The sequence below is a fragment of the Chlamydomonas reinhardtii genome, chromosome 6 (genome assembly GCF_000002595.2).
Source record: "Chlamydomonas reinhardtii strain CC-503 cw92 mt+ chromosome 6, whole genome shotgun sequence".
Taxonomy (NCBI): Eukaryota; Viridiplantae; Chlorophyta; class Chlorophyceae; order Chlamydomonadales; family Chlamydomonadaceae; genus Chlamydomonas; species Chlamydomonas reinhardtii.
The window spans coordinates 4,289,303-4,316,245 of record NC_057009.1 but is presented as its reverse complement, the minus strand read 5'-3'; the positions used below and the strand labels follow the sequence as shown (position 1 = coordinate 4,316,245).

General features: G+C 65.8%; 4 protein-coding genes across 4 annotated transcripts; 2 read left to right on the top strand and 2 right to left on the bottom strand.

The window, feature by feature from the left end:
- The first annotated feature begins 140 nt into the window (after window positions 1-140).
- On the top strand, window positions 141-7,266 carry CHLRE_06g278257v5 (uncharacterized protein). The gene is made up of 9 exons (XM_043063176.1): window positions 141-658; window positions 942-1,079; window positions 1,405-1,508; window positions 1,736-1,826; window positions 2,032-2,895; window positions 3,127-3,270; window positions 3,672-3,830; window positions 4,059-4,264; window positions 4,459-7,266. Exons 1-9 carry the CDS (start codon window positions 245-247, stop codon window positions 6,191-6,193), a joined length of 3,855 nt encoding a protein of 1,284 aa, XP_042923879.1. The 5' UTR covers window positions 141-244; the 3' UTR covers window positions 6,194-7,266.
- A 1,154-nt stretch (window positions 7,267-8,420) lies between these two features.
- On the top strand, window positions 8,421-12,936 carry CHLRE_06g278256v5 (uncharacterized protein). Its single transcript, XM_001697925.2, has 9 exons — window positions 8,421-8,801; window positions 9,426-9,547; window positions 9,887-9,967; window positions 10,230-10,281; window positions 10,517-10,611; window positions 11,067-11,153; window positions 11,456-11,513; window positions 11,838-11,951; window positions 12,235-12,936. Exons 1-9 carry the CDS (start codon window positions 8,549-8,551, stop codon window positions 12,363-12,365), a joined length of 993 nt encoding a protein of 330 aa, XP_001697977.1. The 5' UTR covers window positions 8,421-8,548; the 3' UTR covers window positions 12,366-12,936.
- A 2-nt stretch (window positions 12,937-12,938) lies between these two features.
- On the bottom strand, window positions 12,939-22,470 carry CHLRE_06g278255v5 (uncharacterized protein). Its single transcript, XM_043063175.1, has 16 exons — window positions 22,293-22,470; window positions 21,968-22,123; window positions 20,951-21,472; window positions 20,417-20,542; window positions 19,903-20,039; window positions 19,444-19,585; window positions 18,936-19,145; window positions 18,101-18,256; window positions 17,432-17,572; window positions 16,928-17,068; window positions 16,300-16,488; window positions 15,800-15,919; window positions 15,472-15,621; window positions 15,057-15,260; window positions 14,594-14,677; window positions 12,939-14,304 (listed from the first exon to the last, which is right to left on the bottom strand). The coding sequence occupies exons 1-16, from the start codon at window positions 22,467-22,469 to the stop codon at window positions 13,858-13,860; spliced, it is 3,102 nt and encodes a 1,033-aa protein (XP_042923878.1). The 5' UTR covers window position 22,470; the 3' UTR covers window positions 12,939-13,857.
- Window positions 22,471-22,524: 54 nt separating this feature from the next.
- CHLRE_06g278254v5 (uncharacterized protein) lies at window positions 22,525-26,890 on the bottom strand. The gene is made up of 10 exons (XM_043063174.1): window positions 26,756-26,890; window positions 26,628-26,684; window positions 26,454-26,558; window positions 26,240-26,376; window positions 25,884-26,164; window positions 24,973-25,677; window positions 24,551-24,734; window positions 24,227-24,355; window positions 23,488-23,774; window positions 22,525-22,790 (listed from the first exon to the last, which is right to left on the bottom strand). Exons 1-10 carry the CDS (start codon window positions 26,763-26,765, stop codon window positions 22,712-22,714), a joined length of 1,974 nt encoding a protein of 657 aa, XP_042923877.1. The 5' UTR covers window positions 26,766-26,890; the 3' UTR covers window positions 22,525-22,711.
- Window positions 26,891-26,943: the final 53 nt, after the last annotated feature.

The window sequence follows — 26,943 nt, the reverse complement described above, 5'->3', positions numbered from 1 at the left end:
TTTGTCTTTGTAGTTGGGATAGTGCTTTCTGTCAGAGACACTACTTCCGAGGGCTGCAGACGATGTACCCATCCGGCCTGGGCTAATTTTGACACCCTAGCTCACAGGGCGCTCGCACAATTGCCATATGCAATTAAATAGACACAACATTGCAAACAAAATGGATAGACTCTTGCATTTGCAGCTTGACATTGTTCAATAAGGGTTTTTCTGACTCGGCAGAAGTGGCACACGGCCTGGAAAAATGTTCTTTTCGTCACTGTTTGGGAAGAAGGACTCGTCTTCAACCGGGACGCAAGCTGTGGCCAGTCAGCCCGCTCAAGCTGCGCCAGCGCACACGGACGGAGTTGCTGCAGCACATAATGAGCGATCCAGCTCGGTTCCAAGCTCAAGTTCGGGCTCCGGTCTGACCCCGACAGCGGCCAACTTGGACCCGGACTCAAGCGTGCACAATGCCTCTCAGACGCTGTCACCACTCTCGAACATCACGCTTCCAACAACGTTGTCCATTCCTTTGGACGGCTACTGCGTGAGCGTGGAGCTCGCGCCAAGCTATCCGCAGCATGGCGGGGCACCGGCACAGCCCGGTGGCCTGCAGGTCCAAATAGCTCAGCAAATGCTCGCTTTTGCGACGCAGCAGGCGACTCTGCTACAGCAGGTATGGGCGTGTGGTCGGGAGAGACTTCCCGCGCGCTCGCGTCCATCCTTCGGGTCACCCCGCCTTGGCGGGCTCGTCACAGGCCGGTTGAACCGTAAGCAGCATGCCATAGCCCGCGCCGCCGAGCCTGCGTGTGGAGCCATCCATCATCTCTGTCGCTCCAAGCCTGCCACATTTGGTTGTGCTCCTCCACAGCCCGCCCCCGTGTACCGCTTTACCGCGCCCGCCCTCAACATGCACGCTCTCTCACACACACCAAAAACCCTTATGCCACCATTTACAGCAAGCGCTGCCGTTCATGCTGAACCTGCCGCCGGCGCGTGTGACGGACAAGCTGCGGGGGTTGCTGACGGAGGTGTCGGCCAAGCCGGCGCTGGAGAAGCTGATGAAGGCCACGGCCTGCAGCGAGCCCATGGCGCAGGTGTGGGTGTGGGTGGGGTTGGGGTTGGGGTGGGGTGGGGGTGGGGTTGTTCATTCCAACCCCAAGTCAACCAAGACCCAGAAGCAGCGCACAGTGGGGGCTAAGGCAGGGGATTCCGTGGCCCAAACCCAAAGCTTGCTGGAACGGGGCCAGTCGGAAGTACTATGGACGGGTCCGGCGCGCGTCATCAACGCCCGGGCTGCGGTGGCGCTTCAAGGGCAAGGGAAACGTCAAGGGCTCCGCATGAGAGCCACTCACTCATTCTCCCTGTCAATGCTGCGCGGCTGCCCTGCGCCGCGCCCCGCCCCGCCGCCCGCGCCCGCAGCGCGTGTGCATCGAGTACCTGAACCGGCACGGCAAGTCCAAGGTGGACCCGGCCAAGATGCTGGCCTTCTACAACAGCCACAAGGACAGCGTGGACTTCAGCAGGTGCGGGGGGCCGGGGATAGGGGGGGGGCGGGGTGGGCATTGTGGGCACCCTGTCAGGGGCTCAGGGATGATCAAATTTGAATGGTGGTTGCGGGCGACTGGGTTGGTCAGGTAATGGTCTTGGTAATGGCAGGCTGCGTCGTGTGCAGCTCCCTCGCTGTCTCGCCGCTCTGGGTTGTCTGGAGCTCGCTAGCGACTGCCTCCGCCCTGCCCTCCTCTCCCCCCAGGCCGCTGACGGTGCAGGACCTGCTGAAGCACATGGACGTGGCGGCATGCATACGCAAGATCCAGGAGCGCGTGCCGGGGCTGCCGCACCAGGTGAGGGGGGCGGTCAATGAGGGGCTGACCGGGCGGGCGGAGCTCTCGGGTATGTGTTCAGGCTTCCTGTACTGGGAGGTAGAACGCTGCTCGCGGGCGCAACAAGGGTTCAGAACCCCAGCTGATTGTGGTCCTGGTCCGGATCCGCTGGTCATGATCCGCTGCCTTCTCGCCCTTTCCCCTCCCCTTGGGCTGCTGGCGCCAGACCGCGGAGCTGGCGGCCACGCTGTGCATGGCGGATGCGGACGCGGCGGTGCAGCTGCTCACAGCCTCCGCCGCGCCGCCGGCACTGGCGGGGCAGGTCTTCCTCACGGCCTCGCCGACCGACATGTACGGAGCCGGCGGAGCGGGGGCCGGCGGAGCAGACGGCCGGGGTCCGTACGGCGCAGGAGGGCAGGCGGGCGGCGGGCGCGGGCTGCCGGCGGCGGCCACGGTTGTGCTGACACCCACCGGCGGTGCGCTAACGGGGATGGCGGCGCAGCCGCAGGGGCCCGGCGGTAGCAGCAGCGGCAGCAGCCGTGTGTCGGCGGACGGCGGCAGCTACGGCCACTCCAGCTTGGCGGGCGAGGCGGCCGGCAGTGGCGCGCTGTCGCCGGGCGCGGCTGCAGCAGCACATGCGCACGTGGTGCAGCAGGCGCAGGCGCAGGGGCTGCTGCTACAGCCGCACCACCTCATGCAGGCGGCGGCAGCCGCGCAGGGCATTGCTGTGGGCGGCGGCGGTCAGGCACTGCCGCCCGACCCTCTGTCCGACCCCGCCGCTGGCCTGGACATCGCCGGCGAGCTGAAGCAGTTCACGGACCGGCTGCTGCAGCTGCAGCAGCAACAGCAGCAGCAGCGCGAGGCGGCGGCAGCCGCCGCCGCCGCGAACGCCGCCGCCGGAGGCGGCACGCCAGGGTCCGCCGGCGCGGCGGGGTCTGCGTCGGCTGCTGCCGCGGCCGCCATCATGCTTCCGCCCAGCCACATCGACATGCTGAGCAACCTGGTGCTGCAGTCCAACGCCGCCATCAACCGCTACCTGGTGGAGCGCCAGCAGCTGCACAAGGACTTGGCCATGCTCAAGAAGCACAAGGTGGGAGCGGGGCTGGGAAGAGGAGGAGGGAAAGGGGGTGCGTGCCCACGGTGTATGCCCGAACCCGGCAGAATAGGAGGGCTTGTGGGAAGCGGGAGGGCCGGTGCGCGGGAATGTGTTCGTGGGTTAGAGGGTTGCCTGGGATGGGGGTGGGGAGGAAGTTTGGGTAGGGAGAAGGACCACGTGCTAACCACGACACCATATACACACACACACGCGCGCGGCCTTCAGGAGTGGGCTGACAGCCGCATCAGCGACCTCATAAAGAAGGCGTGTGAGAGCGACAAGCCGTTTGCGGAGGAGGTGCGCGGCCTGCGCGAGGAGGTCAAGCGGCTGCGGGCGGACAAGGAGGTGCTGGAGGCCAGGTGCATTGAGGTGAGCGCCGCACGCCGCGGCCTTCTGTGCCCCTGGGCTATATTGTGTGTGTGTGTGTGTGTGTGTGTGTGTGTGTGTGTGTGTGTGTGTGTGTGTGTGTGTGTGTGTGTGTGTGTGTGTGTGTGTGTGTGTGTGTGTGTGTGTGTGTGTGTGTGTGTGTGTGTGTGTGTGTGTGTGTATGCATGTGTGTGCGCTGGAGGCGGCAGCCTGGCAGGCGGGTTTTGGAGGTGGCATCGCCAACCGGTGCCCCGTACTGCGCAGCGGGTGCTGCCACTGCCGCTGCCTGCCCGGCGCTGGCACCTGCTGCTCCTTGCGGTCGCTGCCCCCTCGCTCCCTCCTTCGCACACTCCCGCCCCTGCCCCTGACCCCGCCCCTGGCGCTGACCTCGCTGTGTCCTGCAGGTGGAGGGCGCGCTGGTGGGGCTCAAGGAGAACGTGTACGCCAAGGACGGCGCGCGGCGCGAGGCGGAGACGCGGCTGCAGGCGCTGGAAGCGGAGGTGTCGGCGGCGGCGCTGCGGGAGGCGGAGCTGCAGAAGCAGCTGACGGAGGCGCAGGACAAGGTGGGTGGCGGATAAAGGAGGGCCCACTGGGTGCAGGCATGCTGCAGGTTTGGTCTCATTTTGGATAACTAAAACGCGGGGCCGGGACGAGACGGAACGAGACCTGGGCTCCTATGCGCCTCCCTGGCATCAGCTATGGCCGGGGTACCAGCCCTCCATCAGTAGCAGCATTGCAGCCAACGAGCATTTGCATCACCAACGCCCACGCGTCCACGCCTACACCCACAGATTAAGGCGGCCTCCAAGCGAGCCGCCACGCTGGAAAAGCAGCGCACCCGGGCGGGCGAGGACAAGGCGGCGGAGGTGGCGGCGGCTTGCGAGCGCGCCAAGGAGCTGGAGAAGCTCACGGCGGCGCTGCGGGCGGCGGAGCGCACAGCCAAGGAGCGAGGCGAGGCGCTGGAGGCGGAGCGGGCGGCGCGGTCCAAGCAGCAGAGGTGGGCAACTGGGGGCGGGGGAATGTAGAGAAGGCGAGTGTGTAGCTTTGGTGGGATGGGAGGAGAGAGGGGCTGCAGGCGCAGGTCGCAGCGCGTGCAGTAGCTAGCTCGAGGGCAGGAGGCTTCTGGGCGCTGGTTCGCGGTCGTGAGACGTGCGATCTCGGCCCCTCATCACGCGTCACTGTGCCGCACAGGGCTGCGGAGCTGGCGGCCCAGACCGCCGAGGCGGTGCGGCTGAGCTTGGAGGCCGAGGTGGGCAGGGCCCAGGAGGCAGCAGCGGCGTCCGCGGCACGTGTGGCGGAGCTGGAGGCGCAGGCGGCCAGTCTGCAGGAGCAGCTGGGGCGGGCCGTGCAGGACACGGCCGAGGCGGTGGGGGCGGCGGAGGCCGCGCGCTCCGAGGCGCGGGCGGCGGTGGAGGCGGCGCAGGCGGCAGCGGCGGCGGCGCGTGACGAGGCGGCAGCGCTGCGGGCGCAGGTGCAGGGCGCAGGCACAGGCCGCTCTCTGTCACGCGGCGCGCCCGACGCCGGCGCCGCTGCGACTGGCACGCAGTCTGACGGCGCGCTGCTTAGTTCGTTTGCGAACCAGCACGTGCAGGGCGCCGCGGCGCTGAGCCTAATGGGCAGCGGGAGCGGCAGCGGCGCCGGACTCGGCGATGGGCTGGGCGGCGGCGGCAGCGGCAGCGGCGGCCCGGGCGCTGGGCGGCTGAGCTACAACGGCAAGGCCGGCAGCGGCACCACCGGCGCCGGCAGCCTGGGGCTGAGCCTGGTGGGGATGGGCTCGGCCGGCGGGCAGCGGCGCAGTAGCAGCCCCAGCCCCAACCCCTCCCCGGGGCCTAGCAGCCTGTGGGGCAACGGCCACTACTGCGCCCCCGACTTTCTGGGCCTGGCACTTGGTCCGCTGCCTTCGGCCGGGGCGGCGGGGCCAGGCGGCGCGGTCAATGGTGCAGGCCTGGCTGGCGGCATGGGCAACGGCCTAGGCGGTTTGGTCGGCGTCATGGGCCCGCAGCAGCACATGCAGCAACAGCAGTTGCAGCAACTGCAGCAACTGCAGCAGCTACAGCAGCTGCAGCAGCAACAACAACAACGGCACATGCAAATGGCCGGCAACGGTGTGGCTGGCCGCCCGCCGGCAGGGCCGATGGGCATGGCTGGCAACCCCGCCGCCGCCGCCGCCATGGCTGCGGCGGAGGCGTCCAAGACTGCTGCCGCGGCTGCTGCTGCGGTCGCGGTCATGGGCCACAACCAGGGCGGCGGGCCCGGTGGCGGTGTTGCGGGTTGCACGGGTGCGGCCATGATGGCGCGCAACGGCAGCAACGGCCTCAACGGCTTGGCGCAGCCTCAGGGGCCTCCGGCGCCTGGGCAGCAGCAGCAGCAGCAGCAGCTGGGTGGCGGGCTGGGGCTGCTTGGCCCGGGAGGTGCTGCGGCTGGGGTCGGGGCATTCACGGCTGCAGACGCCGCAGCGGCGGTGCGCAACCTGGGGCTGGGAGCCATGGGCCTGGGCCTGGGCCCGGAGGCTGAGGCGGCTGGTCTGTCTCTGGAGCAGCAGCAACAGCAGCAGCAGATGCTGGCTCTGGCGCAGGCGCGGGGTCAGCTGATGGGCTCGGTCTCGCAGGCGCAAGCTCAGCAGCAGGCGCAGCAGCAGGCCGCCGCGGCCAACAACCTGCTAGGCCTGGGTCGCCTTGGAGGCGGTGGAGGTGGCGGTATGGGTGGCCTGGGGCTGGGTGGCGGGTTCAGCCAGCTAACGGGGCAGCAGGCGCTGGGGGCGCCAGGCGCCGGAAACGGCGGCGGGCTGCGGCCACCCATGCAGCTTGGCACACTGCAGCACCAGCACCAGCTGGGCCAGCAGCAGCAGCAGCAGCTGGGGCACATCGCGGGGCCGCCGACGAACGAGGCGTTGCTGCGTCAGCTGGAGCTGCTGAGGCAGATGTGACAGTCTGGAGAGGTGGTGCAGGCGCCGCGAGGCCTGTAGGATCGGCCCGCTTGCGTGGCAACTGTGCCGTGGCCTTGCATGCGCCTGTATCGGGCTCGAGCGGCTCTGCCACAGAACAAAAGTAATTACGGCCGATTGGTTGACCTAGTTGACCGAGAGGTCCAGGAAACAGGCGCGTCTAAACCCATACCTGGGAGTTGCGGTAATAATGTGGAACGGGTTGTTGAGTACCGCGACAACGCTTTTTGGCAATGCTGCAACCTGTCAGTCTTGCCAGCGTGTATGGCCCTGTGTAAAATTTCAATTAAATGCATGGTTGAGCACTTGCGGCGTGCTCTGAGCCGAGCGTGTCCCTGCTCAAAGGATATCAATGACATGCGAAGAGCCCATGCTGTAAGAGGCTGGTCCGAGCGCTTCGCACCAGGCAGATAATGATGGCCTTGTGGGCTCGTTGCACAACGTGTGGGAGGACTGGATTTACGGTGCACTGGTGCACGGGAGAAGGAATATTATGGCATGCGAATGGGCAGAGCTGTCAGCGCAGCTGACCAGCAGATATGCATGTGCACACTGGGTTCGGGTGCGTTGTGGGGCCGAGCAGGGTTCAAGGGTGGACGTAGCTGCTGTTACATACAGTCTGTGCACACGATTACAAGGCTTTCCTTGTACTGCTTCCTCAGTTTAGGCAGTGCCGGAAGCAGGTTAGCAGGGAGAGGTCCAAGACTGCACGGGCATTACCCATCTGTGACGCCGCGTAGTCGGGACACTGGAGAGGATCCACGGTGCGCATGTGCAACTGTGCATGTGCTATTGAGAGCACAAGGGACGGAGTGTGTGCATGCCGCTTCTGTAATGTGGTGCGCTGCGAACATGTATGCGTTGACACTTTGGGTCAGCGGCCTCCCCTGCTTTGGGCGCCTCACACTCATATCCGCACACACGAGGGTGGATGGCGGGGGTGGACGAAGCCTGGGCGCAAGCCTACGCGTGGTGCGTGCCAAGCGCCTAAGCACACACTTGCATGCGGAAAAACGCGGGGAGAAGCCGCTTGACGTTGTTGTGAAACGGCACTTGCGATGGCACACGGCTGCCAGGCGCCTCCATCCCTGCACATGCCCGTCCAGTGCTTGCTCCAGCCTATACCCCACTACGTGCAGGCAAGCCCAGGGCTTGCATCACGGGACCGTATGCAGCCCCACGCAGCGAGAACGCCCCCCCCCCGGAAATGCCCAATCCTGCCCAATCTTTCTCGCCAGAGGGCCTGCATTGGGGCCCGTCTCTTGCCGCTTCCTGAAGATGCAAGCCCTGGGCAAGCCTGAGGCCACGTCAGGCCACGGGATTTGCAGGCTGTTATTCTAGCCATCACACTCGGGACTTTGCCTGTCACCACCTCTGCTATTGCTTGTACTAGGGTTGTCATCTTGTTGCACGTACGCCGGGCCCGATTGCCGATACCCCGATACCCGTCTCGTCCTGCACCGGCTGAGGCAGGCGCCGAACGGCCGAAAGCAGCTGTACCACAGCGCCAGGCCGCCAGCCACAACGCAGCGTATCCAGGACAGGGGGATAGCAGCTGAGCTGAGGTGGGTACTAGCATTGTGCTTGTGTGAAAGTGAGGGCTGTCGTCAAGTATTCGGTTGCTCATGCTGCCACGTGTGTTTGGGCGGCGGCAACAGGTGGTTACGCAGTTACAGGCGTGTGCCACTTGCAGTTTGCGTCAGTATGGTATTGGCTGGGGGAAAGCGGCATCCTTGGTTGACTGTGTTGCGGTTGCGTAGCGTATGCCGCTCGCTCGGGGGTGGCTGCCAAACTGTTTGGGTCTGGGCGTTCGCTCGCAGTGGGACTTAGTACCTGACACTCGTCCATTTCCCGAGTGTGCTGACACCGGTGCCACATCAACGTTTCCGGTTTCGTACGGCTGCTTTCATGCTAGTGTTGTCATTTTAGCACGCGGTCACCATATCGCGAAGGAATTCGGAGCAAGTATGGGTGACTGCCGACCTATCGCCTTCAGTGCTCTTGGGGTTTAAGAACCGCGAACATATCGATGGGGAAGGGGGAGTGCAGGAGCAGGGGCAGGATCCTTGGGGCTTGGGGTAACAAGGAAGGGGAGAATGGAAGGGGAGAGGGCTGGGACTGGGAGGGGGCTGTCAAGCGCCGGCCTTCACGTCATGGTCGACAGCCACGAACGTCTCCACAGGACGTGCATTCACACACGCATACAGACTTTGTAGACGTACAGTACCTCCACAATACACAACATCAGTTCCGAGCAAGACTAGACGAGCAAATTTCGCGCGAGATCTCTGTGCACTTGAGTCGACCCTTTCCCGATACTAATCGAGCCCAGCAACAATGCCAGCGGGGCCAGATAAAGTTGTCTTGCACCCGCTGGTGCTGCTCAGCGTGGTCGACCACTACAATCGGGTTGCCAAGGACACAAAGAAGCGCGTAGTGGGAGTACTATTGGGAGAGCTTTACAAGGGTCAAATAGACGTCACCAACAGCTTTGCGCTGCCCTTCGAGGAGGACGACCATGACACCAGCATCTGGTTCCTGGACCACTCCTACTTGGAGCAGATGTACAAAATGTTCAAGAAAGTGAACGGTGAGGCTCGCCCGCGATCGACCTCGGGGGGCTCGCCCAGGAGCCTTTGGCGCGCAGGGGAGCAACCATGGAGGAACCCGTGGAGGAACTCGGGGAGACTTGGGCCTTGGGGAGGCATACAAGCAACCAGCGCCGGCTCCCGCGCTTGCGAACACAGCAGACTCCAATGGCACAGCTGGCAGTACGGCTGTTGGCCGGGGCGGTGGGGCTGGGAGTGCAGCTGGACGGAGCCAGCCAGCCAGCCAGGGGATGGGGGTGCAGCTTGGGGTTCAGCCCCTGGCACGGGGCTGACCTCACGTGGGCAGCTTACCACAGCACGGCGGCAAAGCCAGTTTGGGGAATCAGCGGCATGGGGAGGTGGCGCTTGTGTGTGGCCCATGCAGGGGGCCTGGGACTGTAAGGCTGGGTTTGAAGCGGGTCAATGGCACAGCCGAGCGCTCCGCGCCGGGGTCGGCCCGGCGGTCAAGCCGCCATTTGCTCCTCCCGCCCTGTCATTCCCCACGCCCGCCCGTCTGCGTACCAACCGGCACACGCGCATCTGCACGCTCGCACTCGCCACCGCCTCAACACCTCACGCCACTCACACCACCACATCCTCACGCTACATGGCCATGAACCCCGCAGCTCGCGAGAAGATCGTGGGCTGGTACTCCACCGGCCCCAAGCTGCGCGAGAGCGACCTGGACATCAACGAGCTGATGCGCGGCTTCTGCGAGAGCCCCGTGCTGGTCATCTGCGAGGTGCAGGTGAGGAGGAATGGAGGAGGAGGAGGGGAGAGGAGGAGAGGAGGAGGAGGGAGAGGAGGGGGAGGCTGGATTTGGGGGGATGGAAGAGCTGGCTGGCGGAGGAGGCGGGCGTGGGAAGAGGGTGCGGAGGATCGGGGGGAGGGGGGGCGGAACGTACGTTGCGCGGGGCTATGGGACATTGCGCGGCGCGGGAGCTCGGGGGAAGGGTTGAGCTGGTTTGTTTTGTCTTGAGGAGCAGGGCTGAGGGCACTTGCTGTCCCCACCCCAGCGGCATCGCTCTTCCCAACCCACCCACCACCCACTCCTGCTCTGCCCCCCCCCCCAAATTCCCTCCCTCAGCCCAAGGAGGTGGGGCTGCCCTTCACCGCCTACTACGCGGTGGACGAGGTGCGCACCGACGGCACCGAGAAGGCCAAGAAGGTGAGGGGGGGAAGCAGCCGAGCAGCTGGAGGAGAACGGGGGGGAAGGAGCTGGGAGGGAGGAGCAGGAAGTGAGGGGAGGGAAAGGGGGGAAGGGGGCAGGGCGGATCTGCGGCCGCGCAATGCGTGGGGGGCTGGACTCGCCTGTCTCAGTGCACACGTCCACACCGGGAGGCCCAGCGGCGCCCCTCACCGCTCACCCGCTCGCCTTGCCCCTGGAACCCACCCTTGCACACCCCCTGCCCTGCCCCCGCCCATCGCAGGTGTTCAACAGCCTGCCCACCGAGGTCGGGCAGACGGAGGCGGAGGAGATCGGTGAGTGCCAGCAGCACGGCAGGTGGACAGGCGGGCCGTGGCTTTGCCGGGCGGCGCGTTGTGCGGCTGCCTCCTGCCCTCTCTCCATGTCGTTAGGAACCGCACCTCCCCCGTCTCCCTGACCCTCGCCTCCCTCCTTCACCTGCTCACTGCCGATCCTAATTTATCATGCAACCGCCCCCCTAAACCTCCCTCCCTCATCCCACCCTCCTCCCCTCTACCCCCTCTAACCCAGGTGTTGAGCACCTGCTGCGGGACGTCAAGGACGCCACGCTGTCCTCGCTGGCGGGTGACGTCAGCTCCAAGCTCATGGCGCTCAAGGGGCTGCAGGTGGGGGGGAAGTGACGGTGGCGGTGGCGGTGGGGTTGTGGGGGCGGGTTGGGGTTACCGGTATATGCTCAAGCTCAACGCAATAGGTCCCAACGAAGTGGGGTCAGGACTCAGCCCGTAGTGGACCCAGAACCTGAATCCTGGGGCGCAGGCCAGGGGCGCGGGGTGTAGGCGGCACAGGGGGGCGGTAAAGCTGCCAACAGGCGGACCGAGCTGGGAGGCTGCCCGGGTGTGTGGGGCCGTGTAGGCCTTACGGGGCTGCATAGCAGTCGCACGCGGCTGGGGTGCGTTGGCCTGCGCATGCAGGGGCGCAGGTCCCGCGGACAAGCCTGGGTGTATGTGTTCCAAGCTGCTGTGCGCTGTGTCCTGACACGTGTCTGTGTGCGTGTGTGTGTGTGCGTGTGTGTGTGTGTGTGTGTGTGTGTGTGTGTGTGTTGCTCTGCTCCGCTGTGCAGGGTCGCCTGGGCGAGATCAGCGAGTACCTGCAGCTGGTGCTGGACGGCAAGCTGCCCACCAACCACGACGTCATCAACATCGTGCAGGTGGGAGGGAGGGAGGTCGTGTGCGTGTGTGTTTGTGTGTGTAAGTGTTTGTGTGTTTGTGTTTGTGTTTGTGCGTGTGCGTGTGCGTGTGCGTGTGTTGAGACGCGGGGCAGCAGGGCGGTGCTGTGCGGTACAGGGGACGCATGGTCGCTTGTGTACGTGGTGAACGGTGGCGGCACAGGCAAGAGGTCGCCGGCCCTGTGCAGCTCGTCTCTCCACGGCCCCGCTGCTATCCTCACCACGCCTCCGCACTCCACAACCTGACTACGCAACCCCTCCACGGCTACCCCTCCCCCGCGCAGGAGATCTTCAACCTGCTGCCCAACATGAACGTGGAGTCGCTGTCCAAGTCGCTCGCGGGTGCGTTTGATGTAGTAGGTCAAGATGCAGGGTGGCGAAGTTTCGATGCTTTAATTGGTATTGCTCGCGGGTAAGGGGGGTGAAGGACTCGGGCGGCCTGTTGTGGCTGGGGGCCAGGGGCGGGCGGGAGCAGAGGGATATGGCGCTGGCCGCTGCGCTCCTCCACAGCACGGCACAACTTATATCGCCCCTCAGCACAGCGCCTCCACACACACACACACCACACGGCCACGCACGCGCCCATTGTCTGACCCACCTCCCCTCCTCCACCTCCTTACCCCCACTCCGACCCACCTCCTCCACCCCTGCGACCCCCGCCCTCAGTCAAGTCCAACGACATGATGCACGTCATCTACGTGGCCAGCATGGTGCGATCCATCCTGGCGCTGCACAAGCTCATCGACAACAAGGAGGGGCGCCTGTGGGCGGAGAAGGAGGGTGAGCAGCGCGGCGGAGGGGCAGTGAAGGCTGGGATGTGGTGGCGGAGGGTGACGCGGCGAGGGATGACGCGGGGAAGCAGGGGAGCGGGGCCATGCACGGCTCAGCTGCATAGACCGGGCCGCAGTTGCCTCACTGCAGTTGCCTGTAGGCCGCAGTTGCATGGATTGCTTCTGGTGGGTTGGCTTCGCTTGTTTCGTGCGCTTGGCGCCCTGGCTCGAAACCGCACCGTCACTGCCAACTGCCCGCGCCCCTGTTGCTTTCGCCCTGTCTCCTCCCGCAGCCGCCAAGAAGGAGAAGGAGAAGGCGGAGGACAAGGCGAAGAAGGAGGCCAAGGAGAAGGAGGAGAAGGAGAAGGCAGACGCCAAGGCCAAGGCGGACGGCAAGGCGGAGGACAAGGACGGGAAAAAGTAGATAGGCCACTGGGGAAAAGGCATGTAGGCAACCGGAGCAGAGGCATGACTGTCGGACGAGGGGTGCGCGTAATTAGTATGTTGCGCGTATGTTGTACGAGTGCTATGGAACAGGACAAGGGTGGCGAAGTCCCGCGTGTTGTAGGGGTAGGGTGTGCGGTTGGGAATGCGGGGAGGCGGTTGCTGCGCCTGGGATAGGTGCTGGGGGCTGAGCGGTGCCGCAGCTGGCTGCATGACGGACAAGCGTTGACTGTGCTGGCTTGGTGTGGGGAGTGCGATTGTATAGACGCGCTCATACGTGACCAGGCCCCCTGCCACTTTTCCCACGAGAGTCTGAGAATTGACCCAGAATGCTCCTTTGACGACCGACTGCGCCTTAGTCAGGCCAAACCGGCACTACGTATAAATGCCGACTATGTCTTGGAACCGCGTGGATGGCTTCGAGGGGAACGAGACTCGTTTGGGAGCGACGTCGCTAGGACACGTGTTGTTGTTCAGCCCTGGGGAGGCCCAAGGAGCGCGCAGCCCTCTGCGCAGCTCTGGGCGGACAGCCCTGGTCGCACGGCTGCTGAGGCAGGTTACAATATAAATCTTCGTCAAGTCGTCGCGGGGTTCTCTCATGGCGGCAGAACACACACGTGCGCTTTGCGGTGTGCTTCGTGCGAGTGCCGCAAACCCAGCCAAGGCGCCTGGGGTGGCGATGCACCTTCTGGGCTCATCAGTGTGTCACTCGATGGTACGGCATGCCCTGTCTCCTCACAAATACGCTGATACGGCCACAAAGGATCAAAATTGGCCCCCATCCAACAGCTATACCGGTACGTCAACGCCAAACGACCAGGCCTCAAGCATTTGATTCCGAGCGGCAAGCCCATAAAAGCCGTCTTGGCTGTGCGCGCGCGCGCGCCAAAGTAGCCTGCCCGAGTGCCCGATCTGGCATCCAGGTACAATGCGCAAGGCTCAGCCACATCAGCCGGCATGCTCAGGCACACCGTATTGCAGTCCTCCACAGCCACCAGACGCCGGCAACTTGCAGAGCACCCGACCACAGCAATGGAGACATATATTATTCCCTCCTAGCGCTCTTCCCGGAGCCATGTGGTCGTTTGGCTTGGAAGAGTGCGGCCGCTCACAACGCGGCGTATAGCGCACGCCGCGCTGACACGGATGCACAGCGTTTGCGCTTGCATCGACATCACCGCTACGAGCAGGAATGCTGTGTGTGTCCTTGCCCTTGCCCCGTCCCACATGCAGGAAATCCGCATGCCGCTGACGTGTTGCGTCATGCCGTTTCGCCATGTGGAGAGCAAATACGCCTCCAGTCTCCTAAAGGCCTAAACCCATTGGGCCGTACGCACAGCACTCCCGCTGCTGCAGCACCGGCGGTGCTCCATTCCCAGACGTCCCACGCCCCCTTCGCCGCCTCTTTCATGTTGCCTTCCCTCCCTCCGCATCTCCCCACATCTCCAGATGCTGTGTGCGCCTGAGTGCGTTTAGTTCTTCTTGGTCGACTTCTTCTTCTTGCCAGCGCCGCCAAAGCCGGCGGCGCTGCCTGAGCCGCCGGCAGCAGCCGCAGACGCCATGGCAGGCTCCTTGGGCGCAGCCTCCTCCGTCTTGACCTCCTCAGCCGCCTTCGCCTCCTCGGCCTGAGGGGCCTCCGCGTGCGCCGGCGCCGGCGCCTCGGCCTGAGGCGCGGCCTCCGTGTGCGCGGCGGTGGCGGGCGCGGTCTCGGCAGCCGGCGCCTCGGCGGCGGCGGCCTTGGCGGCGTTCGCGGCGTTGGCGGCGATCGCGGCGGCGGCGGCCACGGCGGTCACGGTGGCGACGGCCTGGCTGGGGCCGTTGCCGTTGGCGGCCGCGCCGTTGGCGCCGTTGAAGATGGAGTTGGGGCCGGCGGCGGCCTCGCCAGCGGCCTTGCGCGAGGCGCTGCGCTTGGCCTGGGCCTGCGAATGGATGTGCGCGAGCGTGTGTGTATACGGTGCACGGTGGATCACCGCGCGTGGCCTTCCCTGAGCCCCTCAGCCCCAGCGTCCCTCCTCGGCCACCTACGCCTTTCTCGGTCTCTCCTCCGGCCGCCTCTCCTCCCGCCGCCTCCTGCCCCCTCTCCCCACTACCCCTCCCCCTCCGCCCCCCTCCGCCGCCCCTCTCCGCCGCCCCCTCCGCTCGTTTTCGTTGGGTTTGCTTTAGTTTGGGCTGGTATTTGCAACCCCCCTCCCCCCTCCGCCCACGCACCTTGACCTTGAGCGCCTCGTACTGCTCCCGCAGCTGCGTCACCGCCGTCTCCGCCTCCTTGCGGTAGTCGTCGCTGCGGCTCACCTGCAGCGGCGCAATGACATACAAACACATAGACACACACAGTAAGCAGCAGACACACAGGAGCACACACAAACGCACCGGTATCGCGTGGCTCGCTTGGGCTTGACTTTGCATGCTGCGTTGACGCTGTGCCTTCTACCTAACGAAAGCGGCATATAGACCAACAACCGCCCCGTCGCAGGTCTTTCGTGACGGCGCACGAACGCCTTCCCCCACTCCCCTCCCCTAGCAAAACGATGCCCCTGGCGCCGCCACGTTGCCAGTGCCCCACAGCCCCCCCACACGTCCCCCCAACCGCGCTCTTTTGCATTGGGTTCGGTTCAGTTTGGACTGGTATCTCCAATCTCTCCCCCCCCCCCCGCCCGGCCCCCTGCCTCACCAGCAGGTCCAGCTGCCCCCTCAGCGCCGCCAGGTTGGCCTCCGCCGCCTGCCGCGCCGAGCGCTCCTCGTTGAGCTCCGCCATGGTCTTGGCGGCGGTCTGCTGCGCGGCGGCGGCCTCGGCGCGCACGCCCTGCAGCTGCTGCGCCGCCGACACCAGCGCCGAGTCGCGCTCCGTCTTGGCGGCCTTGGCGGCCTCCTCCGCCTGCGTGGGGGTCGCATTCATGACAAGTCAAGGAACTAGTACATGGTAGACAATCGGGGGTTTGGGACGCGGCTATGGCGATGTGGGACTGGTAACGCAATGACACACACAAAAACGGGGGTTACGCACCCGCTTTCTGCATCCCTGCCCAAATTGCCCCAGCACGTCCAATGTCTCCACTGTGTACCCCCCCCCCCGCCCCACCCCACACCTGCGTCAGCTGCGCCGACACCTGGCTGAGGCGCGCCGACAGCTGGCGCTCCAGCTCGGCGTTGCTGGCCCGCTGCGCCGCCAGCTCGCCCTCCAGGCCGCTGATGCGGCTGCGGGCGGCGCCCACATCCCGGTTGTAGGCCTCCTGCACCTGCGGGGTGCAAAAGAGGGGAGCGGGCATAAGAGGGGAGCAGGCATAAGAGGGGAACGGGCATGAGAGAGGTGTGCATGATATGCCAAGCCAGACCGAAATATCACTACCACCAGTAGCAGCAGCACTTTCGATGCGAGTATGGTCAGGGCTCAATGCCCCCACGGCTGCCCCGCACCTGGCGCGCGGCGGCGGCGGCCTTGGCTCCGGCGCTCTCCAGGTCGCCGGCGCGCTGCTTGGACGCGGCCAGCTCGCCCGACACGTCGCGGGCGCGGCGCTCCGCGTCCGCACGGCCAGCCTGTGAGTGGTGGTGCCGGCAGTGAGGGCATGGTGAGTGTAAGAATCACGGGCACCGCACCACCTGGGGCTCACCGTCCCCGCTTGAGACCTCGCCATACATTTTGCTGCGGTTCTTGACAATAAGTGGTAGGCCCCACACCTCATGCCTGTGGTCCGGGCCCTTTTGACATCTTGGCCCCTGCCCAGACCGCTGCGCCTGTTCCAGTCTCCGGCCCCACTGCACCAACATCCTTCACCGCTTCACCCCAACCCCCTACTTGACTGCATCTTTCATGTACTGCTAACACACCTTTCTCCCTTTCCCCCTCTACCCCATCCCCCCCTCCTCCCCACACACAGTACGCATGGCGACAGCCCCCGCCCCCCCCCCCCTCCCACCTGGCTGGCCTCCAGCTCGCCGCGCACCGCCCCCAGCTGCCGCTGCAGCTCCTGCCGCTCGCGCTGCAGCGCCGCCACCTCCGCCTCCCGACCCGACAGCCGCTCCAGGGCGGTGCGGTACTCGCCGCGCAGCTGGTCCAGCGCCGCAGCGGTGGCGGCGGAGCCGGCGCGCTCAGCAGCCAGAGAGTCCTGCGGGTGTGTGTGCGGTGGCGTAAGCGGTGGCGTGAGCGGTGGTGTGAGCGGCGCCGTGAGCGGTGGAATAAGCAGGTAATCTGCTTGCTTTGCTGCCGCTTGCCGCGCCCAGCTACCAGACCCCGGCAACCGGACACCGGGGACCTCCTTCAGCCTCACCTCGTTACCCCGCAGTGGGTTGTCAACTCCCGCCGTGCAGGGACGCCCGGCTGACCCCTCCCCCTCCCCTCCTCCCCCTCTGTCACCCTACCTCCCCCTCCCCGCCTTTCTCCTCCTCCCCCTCTCTTCCCTTGCCACTGCCACCTCCTCCTCCTCCCCCTCCCCCTTCCACTTCTCCACCTCCCTCTTCCCCCCGGCCGACGATTCCTCGACTCTTGGGCCATATTTCGCTGGGCTCGGGCACATAACCCCCCCCCCTCCTCCTTCACCCCCTCACCTGTGTGGCCCCCAGCGCCTTCCGCACGTCCGCCAGCTCACTCCGCAGCCCACTGGCCTGCTGGCTCAGCGCGGCGTTGGAGGAGGAGCTCTGAGCCAGCTGGTCCTCCAGACCCACCACCGTGCCCTGAAGCGCCTTCACCTGCGCAGAGCGATGAGCGTCAAGAGAGCAGCACAGGCCTCGAGGGCGCTCGGGCAAAGCCAACGAGCCCTGTGTTCCGTGCCGCTGTCCAGACGCCCAGCAATCCATCCATCCAGCTACCATTCAGCGACCCAGCTATCATCCCGCTATCATCCAGCAATCCATCCGGTATCCATCCATCCAGCAATCATCCAACCCCAGGCCAGCGCGGCACGTCTACACACGGCCATCCCCCATCTTCACATGGCCCCCTGCCTGCGCTCCGCCAGTTTGGCTTGGTTCAGTTTGGGCTGGTATGTACAGCCACCCCCCATCATAAATGTACCCCCCCCGCCCCCCCTCCACACACACACAAACACACACCTGCGCCTGCAGTCCTGTGTTGGCGGCCTTGGCCTGCTCCAGCTCCGCCTCCAGGCCGGCGGCGCGCGCCTGGCTCTCCACCAGCGCCGCCTTGAGCCGGGACTGCTCGCTGCGGGCCTGAGTGGCGGCGTCGCGCTCCTCCTGCACAGGGGCAGGCGTGACGTGTGTGTGTTGGGGTTGGCGTGGGTTAGGCATAGTGTGCATGTGTATGTGTATGTGTATGTGCATGTGCATGTGTATGTGTATATGTGCGTGGCTTGGCGGATGGGTTTGCAGAGGCTGTTTGCGCCAGGAGTCCTGCTTGCTGCTGCCTCAGTCCGGTTTGCGGCACCCTCACACTTGCCCTCGCTGCCTCGCTGCCTCACACATGCAAATGCCCACATCCAGCCCGTTGCTTCCGAAAACACACTACGGCGCATCGCCCTGCCCTTTCCCAGCAGAGCTCCGCCAGCAACCCCCTTTACCACCCCCTTGTACCGCTTGTCCAACTATTTCTGCAACCCTTTACCCCATGGCCCTACCTCCGGGCCTCCCGCCTTCCCCCGGGGAACCTCTCAGGTACTCCACGAGCGGCTACCGCCCCCCTTCGCCACGCCCCTTCGCCACGCCCCTTCGCCACGCCCCTCCCCACGCCCTCCCCCGCTCCCCTGCCCCCCCCCTCGCTCTCACCGCCAGCTGCTTGCTGACCGCCGCCAGCTGCGCCTCCACCTTCTCGCGCTCCTCGCGCGCCGCCGCCGCGTCCTTCTGCGCGCTGACGCTGATGGCCAGCGCCTGCTCCTTCAGCACCTTCATGGCCGACTTCATGGACAGCGCCTCCTTGCCCACCTGGGGGGGCCGCGGGGTGTGGTGCGCCGGTGCCGTGTTGGTGACGTGGGCAAGCGCGGGGGAATGCGCATGTGCAAGTGTGGGCATGTGCAAATGTGGGCATGCGCATGTGTGGTGAATGCGGGCAGTGTGGGGGTCTCGACAGGAAGGGTCGGAGCCGGGGCAGCCCGTGGGGAGGCGCCCGTGGCTTGCGCCAGCCGTGACGCACACACTCCACACACACACACACACTTCCAACACCAGCTGCTTCACCCTCGTGAGCCCAACCCCTCATGTGCTCATAGCTAGCCCGGTTGCTGAGGCGCCTCCTCACCTCCTTCCGACCCATCCCAACCCCTTGCAACTCCCGCCCGCCCCGGTGCCCCCCCCCTGCATCCTCGTGCCTCTGGGTGCTCACTGGGGAATGGTGCAAACCATCTCCAACCCCCACCATTGTCAAAGCAAAGGCCACGCTCTCCTTCTCGCTCTTTTGCATTGGGTTCGATTTGCTTTGGGCCGGCATCTACAACCCCCGTCCCCACCTCCCTTGCTAACGACTTCGTCTGCAGTCCTCAGCAGACATCCTGTACCCCCTCTCCAAGCATCTTTCAATCCCTTCTCCCCCCTCCCCCCTCCCGGCTGGGGCACATCATCACCCTCCCAGCCATCTCCGCCCCCCGCCCGCCCCCCGCCCCCACACCTTGCTGAGCATGTCCTCCTGCTGCGCCATCTTCTCGCCCGCCGCGCTCAACCGCTGCTGCAGCTCCTCCGCCAGCTCCTCCGCCTCGCCTCGCCTCGCCGCCTCCTCGTCCATGGACGCCGTCAGCTGGCTGTTGGTGATGACGGCGGCGCCCGCCTGCTGCTGAGTGGCGCGCAGCCGGGCCAGGGCCTCCTGGGCATCACGGCCCACCTGGTGGGGGAGAAGGGGGAGGAGGATGGGAGGAGGAGGGATGTGGTGAGAGAGAGAGCCGATGGGAGGTTGCCCGGCCTTGCCTTCCAAATGCACTTTGCTGCCTAGCCCGCGCCTGCAAAACAGTCGGGAGGCCATCCTACCGATCCCACCTAGGTTTCATGCCGCCATCGGCACACGTGCCCACACACCCTTTAAACCCATCCCTCGCCCCGCCCCGCCCCTTCCTTCTCAGCCCGCCCCTTCCTTCTCACCCCGCCCCTTGCCTCTCACCCCGCCCCCGCCCCCCACCCCTCACCTTCTTGACCACCTCGCGCTCGCTGGCCAGCGCCCTCTCCGTGGCGGCCAGGCTCTCCGCCACTGCGCGCGCCTCCGCCTCCGCCGCGAACTTGGCGGCCTTCTCCGCCTCAATCAGCTCCTCGGCGGCAGCGGCCTCGCGCCTGAGGGGGAGGAGCGGGGGAGGAGAGGGGGAGGAGAGGGGGAGGAGATGGGGAGGAGAGGCTTGTTATCAGGTGTTGCAACGCGGGCCAGGAGGGGTAAGGTGAGGGTGGAGAGGTGGAGGGTAGGGTGGAGAACTGTTGACCCTTCCGCCCCCTTCTGCCCACCTTACCCACCCCCACTCCGCCCCCCTCCAGCCACCCCATCCCGCGCAACCCACGCCACCCCCTGCTGTTCCCGAAGATGGCATACCGTCTACCACTTCCTTACTAACCATGAATATAACCCCCCCCTCCGCCCCGCCCCGGCCCCCCCTCACCTCATGGCCTCCACCAGCTTCTTCTCCACCGCCAGGCTCTCCTCCGTGAGGGTGGCCGACCGCCTGGCCGCCTCCTTCTCCACCTTCTCCAGCTCCAGCAGCCGGGCGCTGTCGTTGGCGGCGGCCTTCATCTCGCCCTGCATTGGGGGTGGGGGTGGGGCGGATGGAGGGATGGAGGTGTGGAGAGGGTGGAGGGGTTGGAAGGTGGCCGGGTGGTGGGGTGCTACAGCGCGTGGGGCGGGCGGCCTCAAGGTGAGTGTATACCGTACATTGCCAGCTGGGCACGCGCCCGTGCAGCCGAACCCGTACACGTGACCTGCCTGGCTTGCACGCAGACTCGTACGGACACATGCACCACGAAGTTCCTTCACTCACACTCACTCTCACACACGCACGCATCCAGTGCCCCACCCGACCCCACCCCCACCCGACCCCACCCCCACCCGACCCCCACCCCCACCCCCGCCACCCCCGCCCCCACCCCCACCCGACCCCACCCCGGCACTGCCCCCACCTGCAGGCGCGCCACCAGGTTGCGCTCGCGCTCCAGGGCGGCGGCGGCGTCCGCGGCCTTGGCCTTGAGCTCCGCCACTGCCTTGCGCTCCACCGCGATGGTGCTGGTCAGCTCCTCCTCCGTCTTCTGCGGGTGTGCGGGTGCGTGCGTGTGTGCGTGTGTGTGTGTGTGTGTGTGTTGTGTTGTGAGCGTCTGTGTGTGTGCGTGTGTAAAGCGTGTGGCACAGCGGTGTCCGTGTTTGTGGCTGGTCGCGGTACCTGTGTTGTGGCCCTGCCTCTGCACGCCCTTCACACGCCCACGGCACCCCCACCCTCCCTCACCCCATCCGGCACCTGCGCATACCGGCCTTCGACAACCGCCGCACCAACCGCCCACACCATCATCACCGCCCTCACACCAGCACGCGCCGCGCTGCCGCCATGCTCCCGCGCACCCGCCCCCCTCATTTGGTCACGAGTTCGTCTGCAATCTTCAGCGCATCCTGTACCGCTTCTCCAAACATCCTTGCACCCCCCCCCACACACACACACGCACCTCCTTGCTCTGGTTGAGCACAGCCACGTAGCCGGCCAGGCCGCCGCCCACCACAATGCCCAGCGCGCCCACAAAGCCCAGCGGGCTGCTCTCCTCCTCGCCCTCGCCGGCCACCGCTGCGGCCTCCCGCGCCGCCGCCAGCCGCTGCTCCAGCGCCGCCTGCTGCGCCGCCGACGCCTGCGCCGCTGCCTGCGCCTCCTGCAGCTGCTGCTGCAGGGCCTCAAACTGCTTGCGCTGCGCCTCCTGCTCCGCAGCAGAGGGGCCCACGGGCCGCTCCACCACCCTCTCCACCACCTTCTCCACCACCTGCACCGACGGCGCGGGCGCGTCGACGGTCTGCGCGGCGGCCTGCGCGCGGGCGGCGGCGCGCGCCAGGTCGGCGGCGCGGGCCTCCAGTCGCTCCCGCTCGACCTGCTCGCGACGCAGCTGGTCGTTGAGCACACGCAGCTGCTCCTTCAGGGCGGAGGAGTTGCCCGAGGTGACGGCGCGCTCGGCGGCGGCACGCGCCTCCTCCAGCTCGGCCTGCGCATGGCCGCGGGCAGCAGGGCGTGGGCAAAGGGTTGTCGGGAGGGCGGAGGGAGGGATCATGCAAGGGTCAACGCAGAGGCGGTGCGACCGGTGTGCATGTGAGCCGCAACGCCGTGAAGGGAGGTGGGGCGCAACGGCTCGCTGTGGAGCAGAGGCGGCCCGGCCGTGTGCGTGTGTCTGGTGCGGCGATCACTGGGCGTCAGCGTGCGTGATGGTGGCGGTGGCGGGGCCTTCAGGCCGCCCCAGTTGACCGTGCCTGCCGCAGCGCAACTAGGTCTTGTCCTCCGACTGGCAACGCTCGCTGCAGACTGCGAGCGTACGTTACTGTTAACATGATGCTGGACCGCGGGATATGCGACTGACGCGACCGCTGTTGGGCGGGTTTGTCGCCAGGCATGGACGGTTTCATACCTCCGAACCGGTGACGCACCGGACAGGGGCCAGGCACAGACCAGTGACAGAGATGTTGCAGAAAATAACAGCACTTACGTCGGCCGAAGGAGAAGCCTCCACGCGAGGCAGGTCCTGGCCGGTACGCTCCCTGACAATGCGCGCCAGCTCTTCTGCCTTGGCATTCTGGGTCGCAGTCAGCGACGGGGCAGCTTCAGCATAGCCACCACCGAATTGGGCGGTCCCCAGAAGCACCTGCAAGCGCCAGAGAACCCGAGGAGCCGTTAGGGAGGTTTGCAACTCGCGCCCCGCGACCGTCTTCTTCACTCAACGCATGCGCAATACAAAATTTACGTCCAATTAATGTTGTCTCAATAAATCTCGGGACAGATGCAAGCATAGCGAGTGCGGGCGTGGCACTCACGCCTGCCAGGCCGGCCACAGCGCCCTTGCGAATAAATGTCGACAGGAAGCTGTCATCTGACTTCTTGGCCGCATTGCAAGCGACGTTGTGGCGAACAGGACGCCGCCCAGCGCTGCTGGACCTGCGCACGCCAGACCCCTGCGCTGGGGCGCTGCTCCGCAGTTGTGCGCTTCGCATGGTTGTTTAGGTTTGCTGGGAAATAAAAGTACCCAAGCTAAGCGCAAGCGAAGACAAAATGCGACTTTTACAAACGTGCAGATTGGCCCGCTGCCACGCAGACCATCGCAATCAGGCGCCAAATGAAGCCCCTCGCACGCGCAATCGATTTGTCACAATATAAGTGTCAGCATACAATATGACTTTTAGTGCTGGCACACCCCGAAACCATAACGCCAACAGTGCCTCGCGGTCGCAGATATCTACTGCGCGGCCTTGGCGGTGACGAGAACCGCGTCATCAACCTCTACGAGCTCGATGACCGGCTCCCGCGATGCCGACCTGCGCGGGCAGGAATTGCGACCAGGATGGGCAGAGGCACACGCAACGTGTCAGTGCGCAGACACATTGCAAGCATCAATCGGGTAATACGCAGCAACCTTGTCATAAATCTCAGCAATAGCGTCAAAAGCCTGGCAACAGCTGCAACGAGTTTGGTGTGCCGGCTTCAAACCCGCCGACACCGACCCCACACCAGCCTCGCCGCCGCCAACCACACCCCCTGCCTGCTCGGCACAAGCCCAAACCAACGGGCAAAGAAACATCCGTCAAAATTGAATGAGTAGGCCGACTAGGGCTCCACCGCCTGCCTCGCATCCTGCCTAGTAAGCTTTGCCCGGCGATAAATCAGCGCCGAGACCCGCGCTCACGCTCATATAGCCGCTCCTGGTCCCGCTCTCGCTCGTGGCGGCGCTCGCGGGAGCCGCTGCGCGAGCGCTTGCCCCGGTGCGACCTGCGCTCCTCCTGCTCTCGCCGCTCCCGCTCCTCCTGCTCCCGCCGCCGGCGCCTGTGCTCCCGCTCCCGTTCCCTGTCCAACTCCTCCCGCCGTTCCCGGTCCCGGCGCCTCTCGTCCCCACCCCCGCCACTCCCACGCTCACGCCGCGTGCTACCACCCCTGCGGTCCTCGTGCGACCGCGATCGAGACCGCGACCCGCGCCTGCCCCCCTTGCCACCGCTGCCGACACCGCCACGGTTGTACCTTGACGGCTCCTGCTCCCGCTCCCGCTCGCGCTCCCGCTCCGGATCCCGCTCCGACTCCCGCCCGTGCTGCTGCCGCTGCGCCTCCGCCGGCGAAGCCGATCGCGAGTCGGGCGAGCCGCAGCTTGCCGCGCTACCGCTGCGCTTGTCGGGTCGCGCGTCGGTGTCAGCCTGCGGCGGCGAGCGCTCGCCGCGCAGCCAGGGGTGGTTGAGCATCTCCGCGGCCGTGGCGCGCTCCTCCGGCACGAAGCGCAGCATGGGGTGCAGGAACGAGGCCAGGCCCGCCGCCTGAGTCCCGCGACAGGCGAGTGGGGTGAGGTGGCAAAGTGCATGGGTTAGATGGTAGGCATAGCGCCTTGACATGCTACCAATAAAGAACCGCCCCACGCGATACAGCACCAGGAGCTGCAGCCAGTGACAGTTGCGCAATGGCTACCAGCCCAGAATAGGCGGCAGCAGAATCGTTGAGTGACCAAGCCCCGCAAGGCCTGGCCTCGCCGGAGGCAGCCGTGCCCAACAGCGCCGTAGCCGTCCCGGGCGCGTCCCCGCTGACAGGTAACGTACATGCAGGGACCCCGCAGCTTGCCGCTTTGCCGTGTCACAGAAGCCTCCGCAAGTGAGCGCGCACCCAGACCCGAATCTGGCCGCTGCCACGCCCACGCACGTAACGACAATCGCCTCCAGCAACAGCCTTCCCACTCCTGCGCTTGCACCCCAGCACGCGCGAGCCCGCCACGCACCTCCTCCTCCGACAGCTTGTACTTCTCCACCAGCACCCGGTCCAGCGGCCAGAAGCGCAGCTTCTTGATGTGCCGCAGCTCGCCGTTGCGGTTGAAGTAGTCGCGTGAGAACTTGCCCTTCTCGTACACCTGAGTGCGTGGGCGGCCAGACGTGTCAACAATCAAAGTGCTCGCCGGGATGGCATGATCTGCACCCCACCAAACCTGCGACACACACACGCCCCACTGCCCACACTCCCATGCCATGCAGGCGGCCATCGCCCCCAGTGCCTCCGCCCCGCCCCGCCCCGGCAGCCCCCGCCCCCTCCCTGCCTTCCACCCCACCTTGCGCGGCATGCGGCCCAGCAGCTCGATGAACAGCGCCAGGTGGTCCTCGTCGCGGTCCCACTTGTCGCCGGAGCGCGGGTCGAACAGCAGGTCGCCCGTCACCAGCTCGAACACCACACAGGCCAGGCTCCACAGGTCCGCCGGCGTCGAGTACTTGGCGCCCAGGATCACCTCCGGGCACCTGGGTGTACAGAGGGCGGTGGCGGCGGTGTTTGGGCGTTAATAAAGGGGGGGTGTAGGATAGGACTCAGGACAGGCGCATAGGGTGATCAAGGCCATACCCGGAGTGCGCTGGAATGCACTGCACGCGGGCAGGGGCCGAACGTTCAGACACAGGCGCACGCATCCCACTGAGGGTGGCCGAGCACGGCAACGCAGAGCCCCAGCCCCAGCCCAGCACCTCACGACGGCAAGCGTACCTGTACTGCCGCGTCTGCACGTCAGTGGTGAACTGCTTGTACGTCCAGCAAGCGTTGCCGAAGTCTACCACCTTGCACGCCGCCGTTGTCATCTGCTCGTCCGTCAGCCCCGGCCGCGTGATCACCACCTGCTTCGGCCCCGCACCCTCGCCCGCCGTTGTCGTGGCCTCAGCGCCGCTCGCCACCCGCGCCGCCGTCTCCGCGTCCTCTTCCCCGCCCGGCGCTTGCCCGCTCTCCGCGGCTCCTGCACCGTTGCCGTTCGCCTCGCCGGCGTGCGCCTCCGCGCCCCCGCCGGCAGCTGTGGCGGTGGCCGCCGTGTCCACTGCGTCCGGGTCTCCTGACTGCATGGCCCCCGTCATGCCGCTGGTGGACTCCACGTCGCTGCAGTCGTCATCGTCGCCTGCGCCGTCGGCCAGGTCGGTCTTCTTCGCCGCCGCCCGCTTCATCTTCTTTTTGAGCTTCTTGCGCTGGTTGCGCGTGAGCCCCTCGGCGCCGCCACAGGCAGCCGCGCCGCCGGAACCCGTCGAGGCTGTGGGTGCCTCGGCGGCCGCGGTGGCGGTGGTGGCCGCCGGCTGCGCCAGCTTCAACGCCTGCAGTGCAGACTGCGGCGCCGAGGGGTCGGGGATGACCCAGGTGCGGTCACGCAGCGGCTCCACCAGCATCACGTTCTCCGGCTTGAAGTCCGTGTGGATGATGTCGCAGCACCTGACATAATGACGAGCAGGCGAGGAGACATGCGGCGGGGTAACCACTTGGGTAAAGGGGCTGGCAGCGCTACCAGCCCGATGCCAGTCTCCACGCAAACCCCCTGCGCCCTTATCCATCGTGCCTTGGCCCCGATCCGCGAGCCTTTTCCTGCTGCCTCCTTAGCAATCCAGATCATTGCCAAGGTGCCCTCGCCGCCCGCCCACCTGTGCATGTAGTCGAGCGCCACCAACATCTGCTGTGCCAGGTTGCGGACGACCGGGATGGGGATGCCCCGGTAGTCGTACCGCTTGATCAGCGCCAGCAGGTTGTCGCCAAGCACCTCAAAAACCAAGCACACGTGCCGGCCGTGCGGTCCCACGTGATCAAAGCTGTCGTATAGCCGCACGCACTTCATCTCGTTGTTGGGGTCGCCATCCCGCAGCTGCGTGAGCAGGGTGATCTCATCCCGCGCTGCCTCGGTGTAGTGCTGCGCGCTCTTCTGGACCTGGGCGGGCAGGGGGGACACGAAATTAAGGTCTAGGAGCTCTCCCGCAGTCCCCCTGCAGCCAATATCGCGCACCTTTAGCGCGCGGTACTCGCCCGTCTCGGCATCGTGCACGAGCCAGACGGTCGAAAAGTGGCCCCAGCCGAGCTTCTTCAGCACGGTGTAGCGTCCGTTGTTGTACTTCTCACCGACATTCACAGGGTGGTAGCCCCCTGCGGTCAATATTACGGCGAATTCGTTAGAACCCCAGTCCGTTGTGACCTGGATGCAGCCCTAGCTCCGACCTTACCTTTCTTGTAGTCCTCCACGCCCTCATCCTCTGAGTCGCTGTAGTCCTCCTCCCCACTGCAGCTATAAGAGTCATCAGCGGGCGCCTTCGGTCCACCCCCAGGAACTGCGTGCAAACAGAGGTGTTGGTCAGTCGCCAGAATGGCTGCGCACCGCCGGGGTGCAGCGTACTTACCCTTCTTGCGTGCTTTCCCACGCCGCTTAGCCACGGCTGCGGGCAGCTTGGGGCCGCCTGCGGTGCCAGACGATGGTCAATTTCAGCCCGGGGCCAAACGGAGGCAGCACCAGGGCCAGCTGACTTACCCTTTAGCATTTACGCACGCAGCGAACTACCGTTGACCTGAAATTTTTCAAGAGACTTCCAATTTATTTTGAATATGGCAGGCCGTGTCTCGGTCTCTCGCGTCTCAAACAAGTGCTCTCTCAAGCTGTCTACCCTCGGTCTCTCTATGCTGGGTTCGCGCGGCCTCCTTGGCCTTTTGCAATCATCG

Coding starts and splice junctions, on each gene's coding strand:
- CHLRE_06g278257v5 (XM_043063176.1), top strand. CDS start 245: ATGTTCTTTTCGTCACTGTTTGGGAAGAAGGACTCGTCTTCAACCGGG. Junction 1,080..1,404: donor GCAGCGAGCCCATGGCGCAG/GTGTGGGTGTGG, acceptor CCGCGCCCGCAG/CGCGTGTGCATCGAGTACCT. Junction 1,509..1,735: donor GACAGCGTGGACTTCAGCAG/GTGCGGGGGGCC, acceptor CTCTCCCCCCAG/GCCGCTGACGGTGCAGGACC.
- CHLRE_06g278254v5 (XM_043063174.1), bottom strand. Junction 24,356..24,550: donor TGGGCCGCATGCCGCGCAAG/GTGGGGTGGAAG, acceptor CCACGCACTCAG/GTGTACGAGAAGGGCAAGTT. Junction 23,775..24,226: donor ACAAGCTGTCGGAGGAGGAG/GTGCGTGGCGGG, acceptor CGCGGGACTCAG/GCGGCGGGCCTGGCCTCGTT.
- CHLRE_06g278256v5 (XM_001697925.2), top strand. CDS start 8,549: ATGCCAGCGGGGCCAGATAAAGTTGTCTTGCACCCGCTGGTGCTGCTC. Junction 9,548..9,886: donor TGGTCATCTGCGAGGTGCAG/GTGAGGAGGAAT, acceptor TCCCTCCCTCAG/CCCAAGGAGGTGGGGCTGCC. Junction 11,154..11,455: donor ACGTCATCAACATCGTGCAG/GTGGGAGGGAGG, acceptor TCCCCCGCGCAG/GAGATCTTCAACCTGCTGCC.
- CHLRE_06g278255v5 (XM_043063175.1), bottom strand. CDS start 22,469: ATGCGAAGCGCACAACTGCGGAGCAGCGCCCCAGCGCAGGGGTCTGGC. Junction 19,586..19,902: donor AAGCTGGTGGAGGCCATGAG/GTGAGGGGGGGC, acceptor CCTCCCCCTCAG/GCGCGAGGCCGCTGCCGCCG. Junction 17,573..18,100: donor CGGTCAGCAAGCAGCTGGCG/GTGAGAGCGAGG, acceptor GCCCCTGTGCAG/GAGGAGCGCGACGCCGCCAC.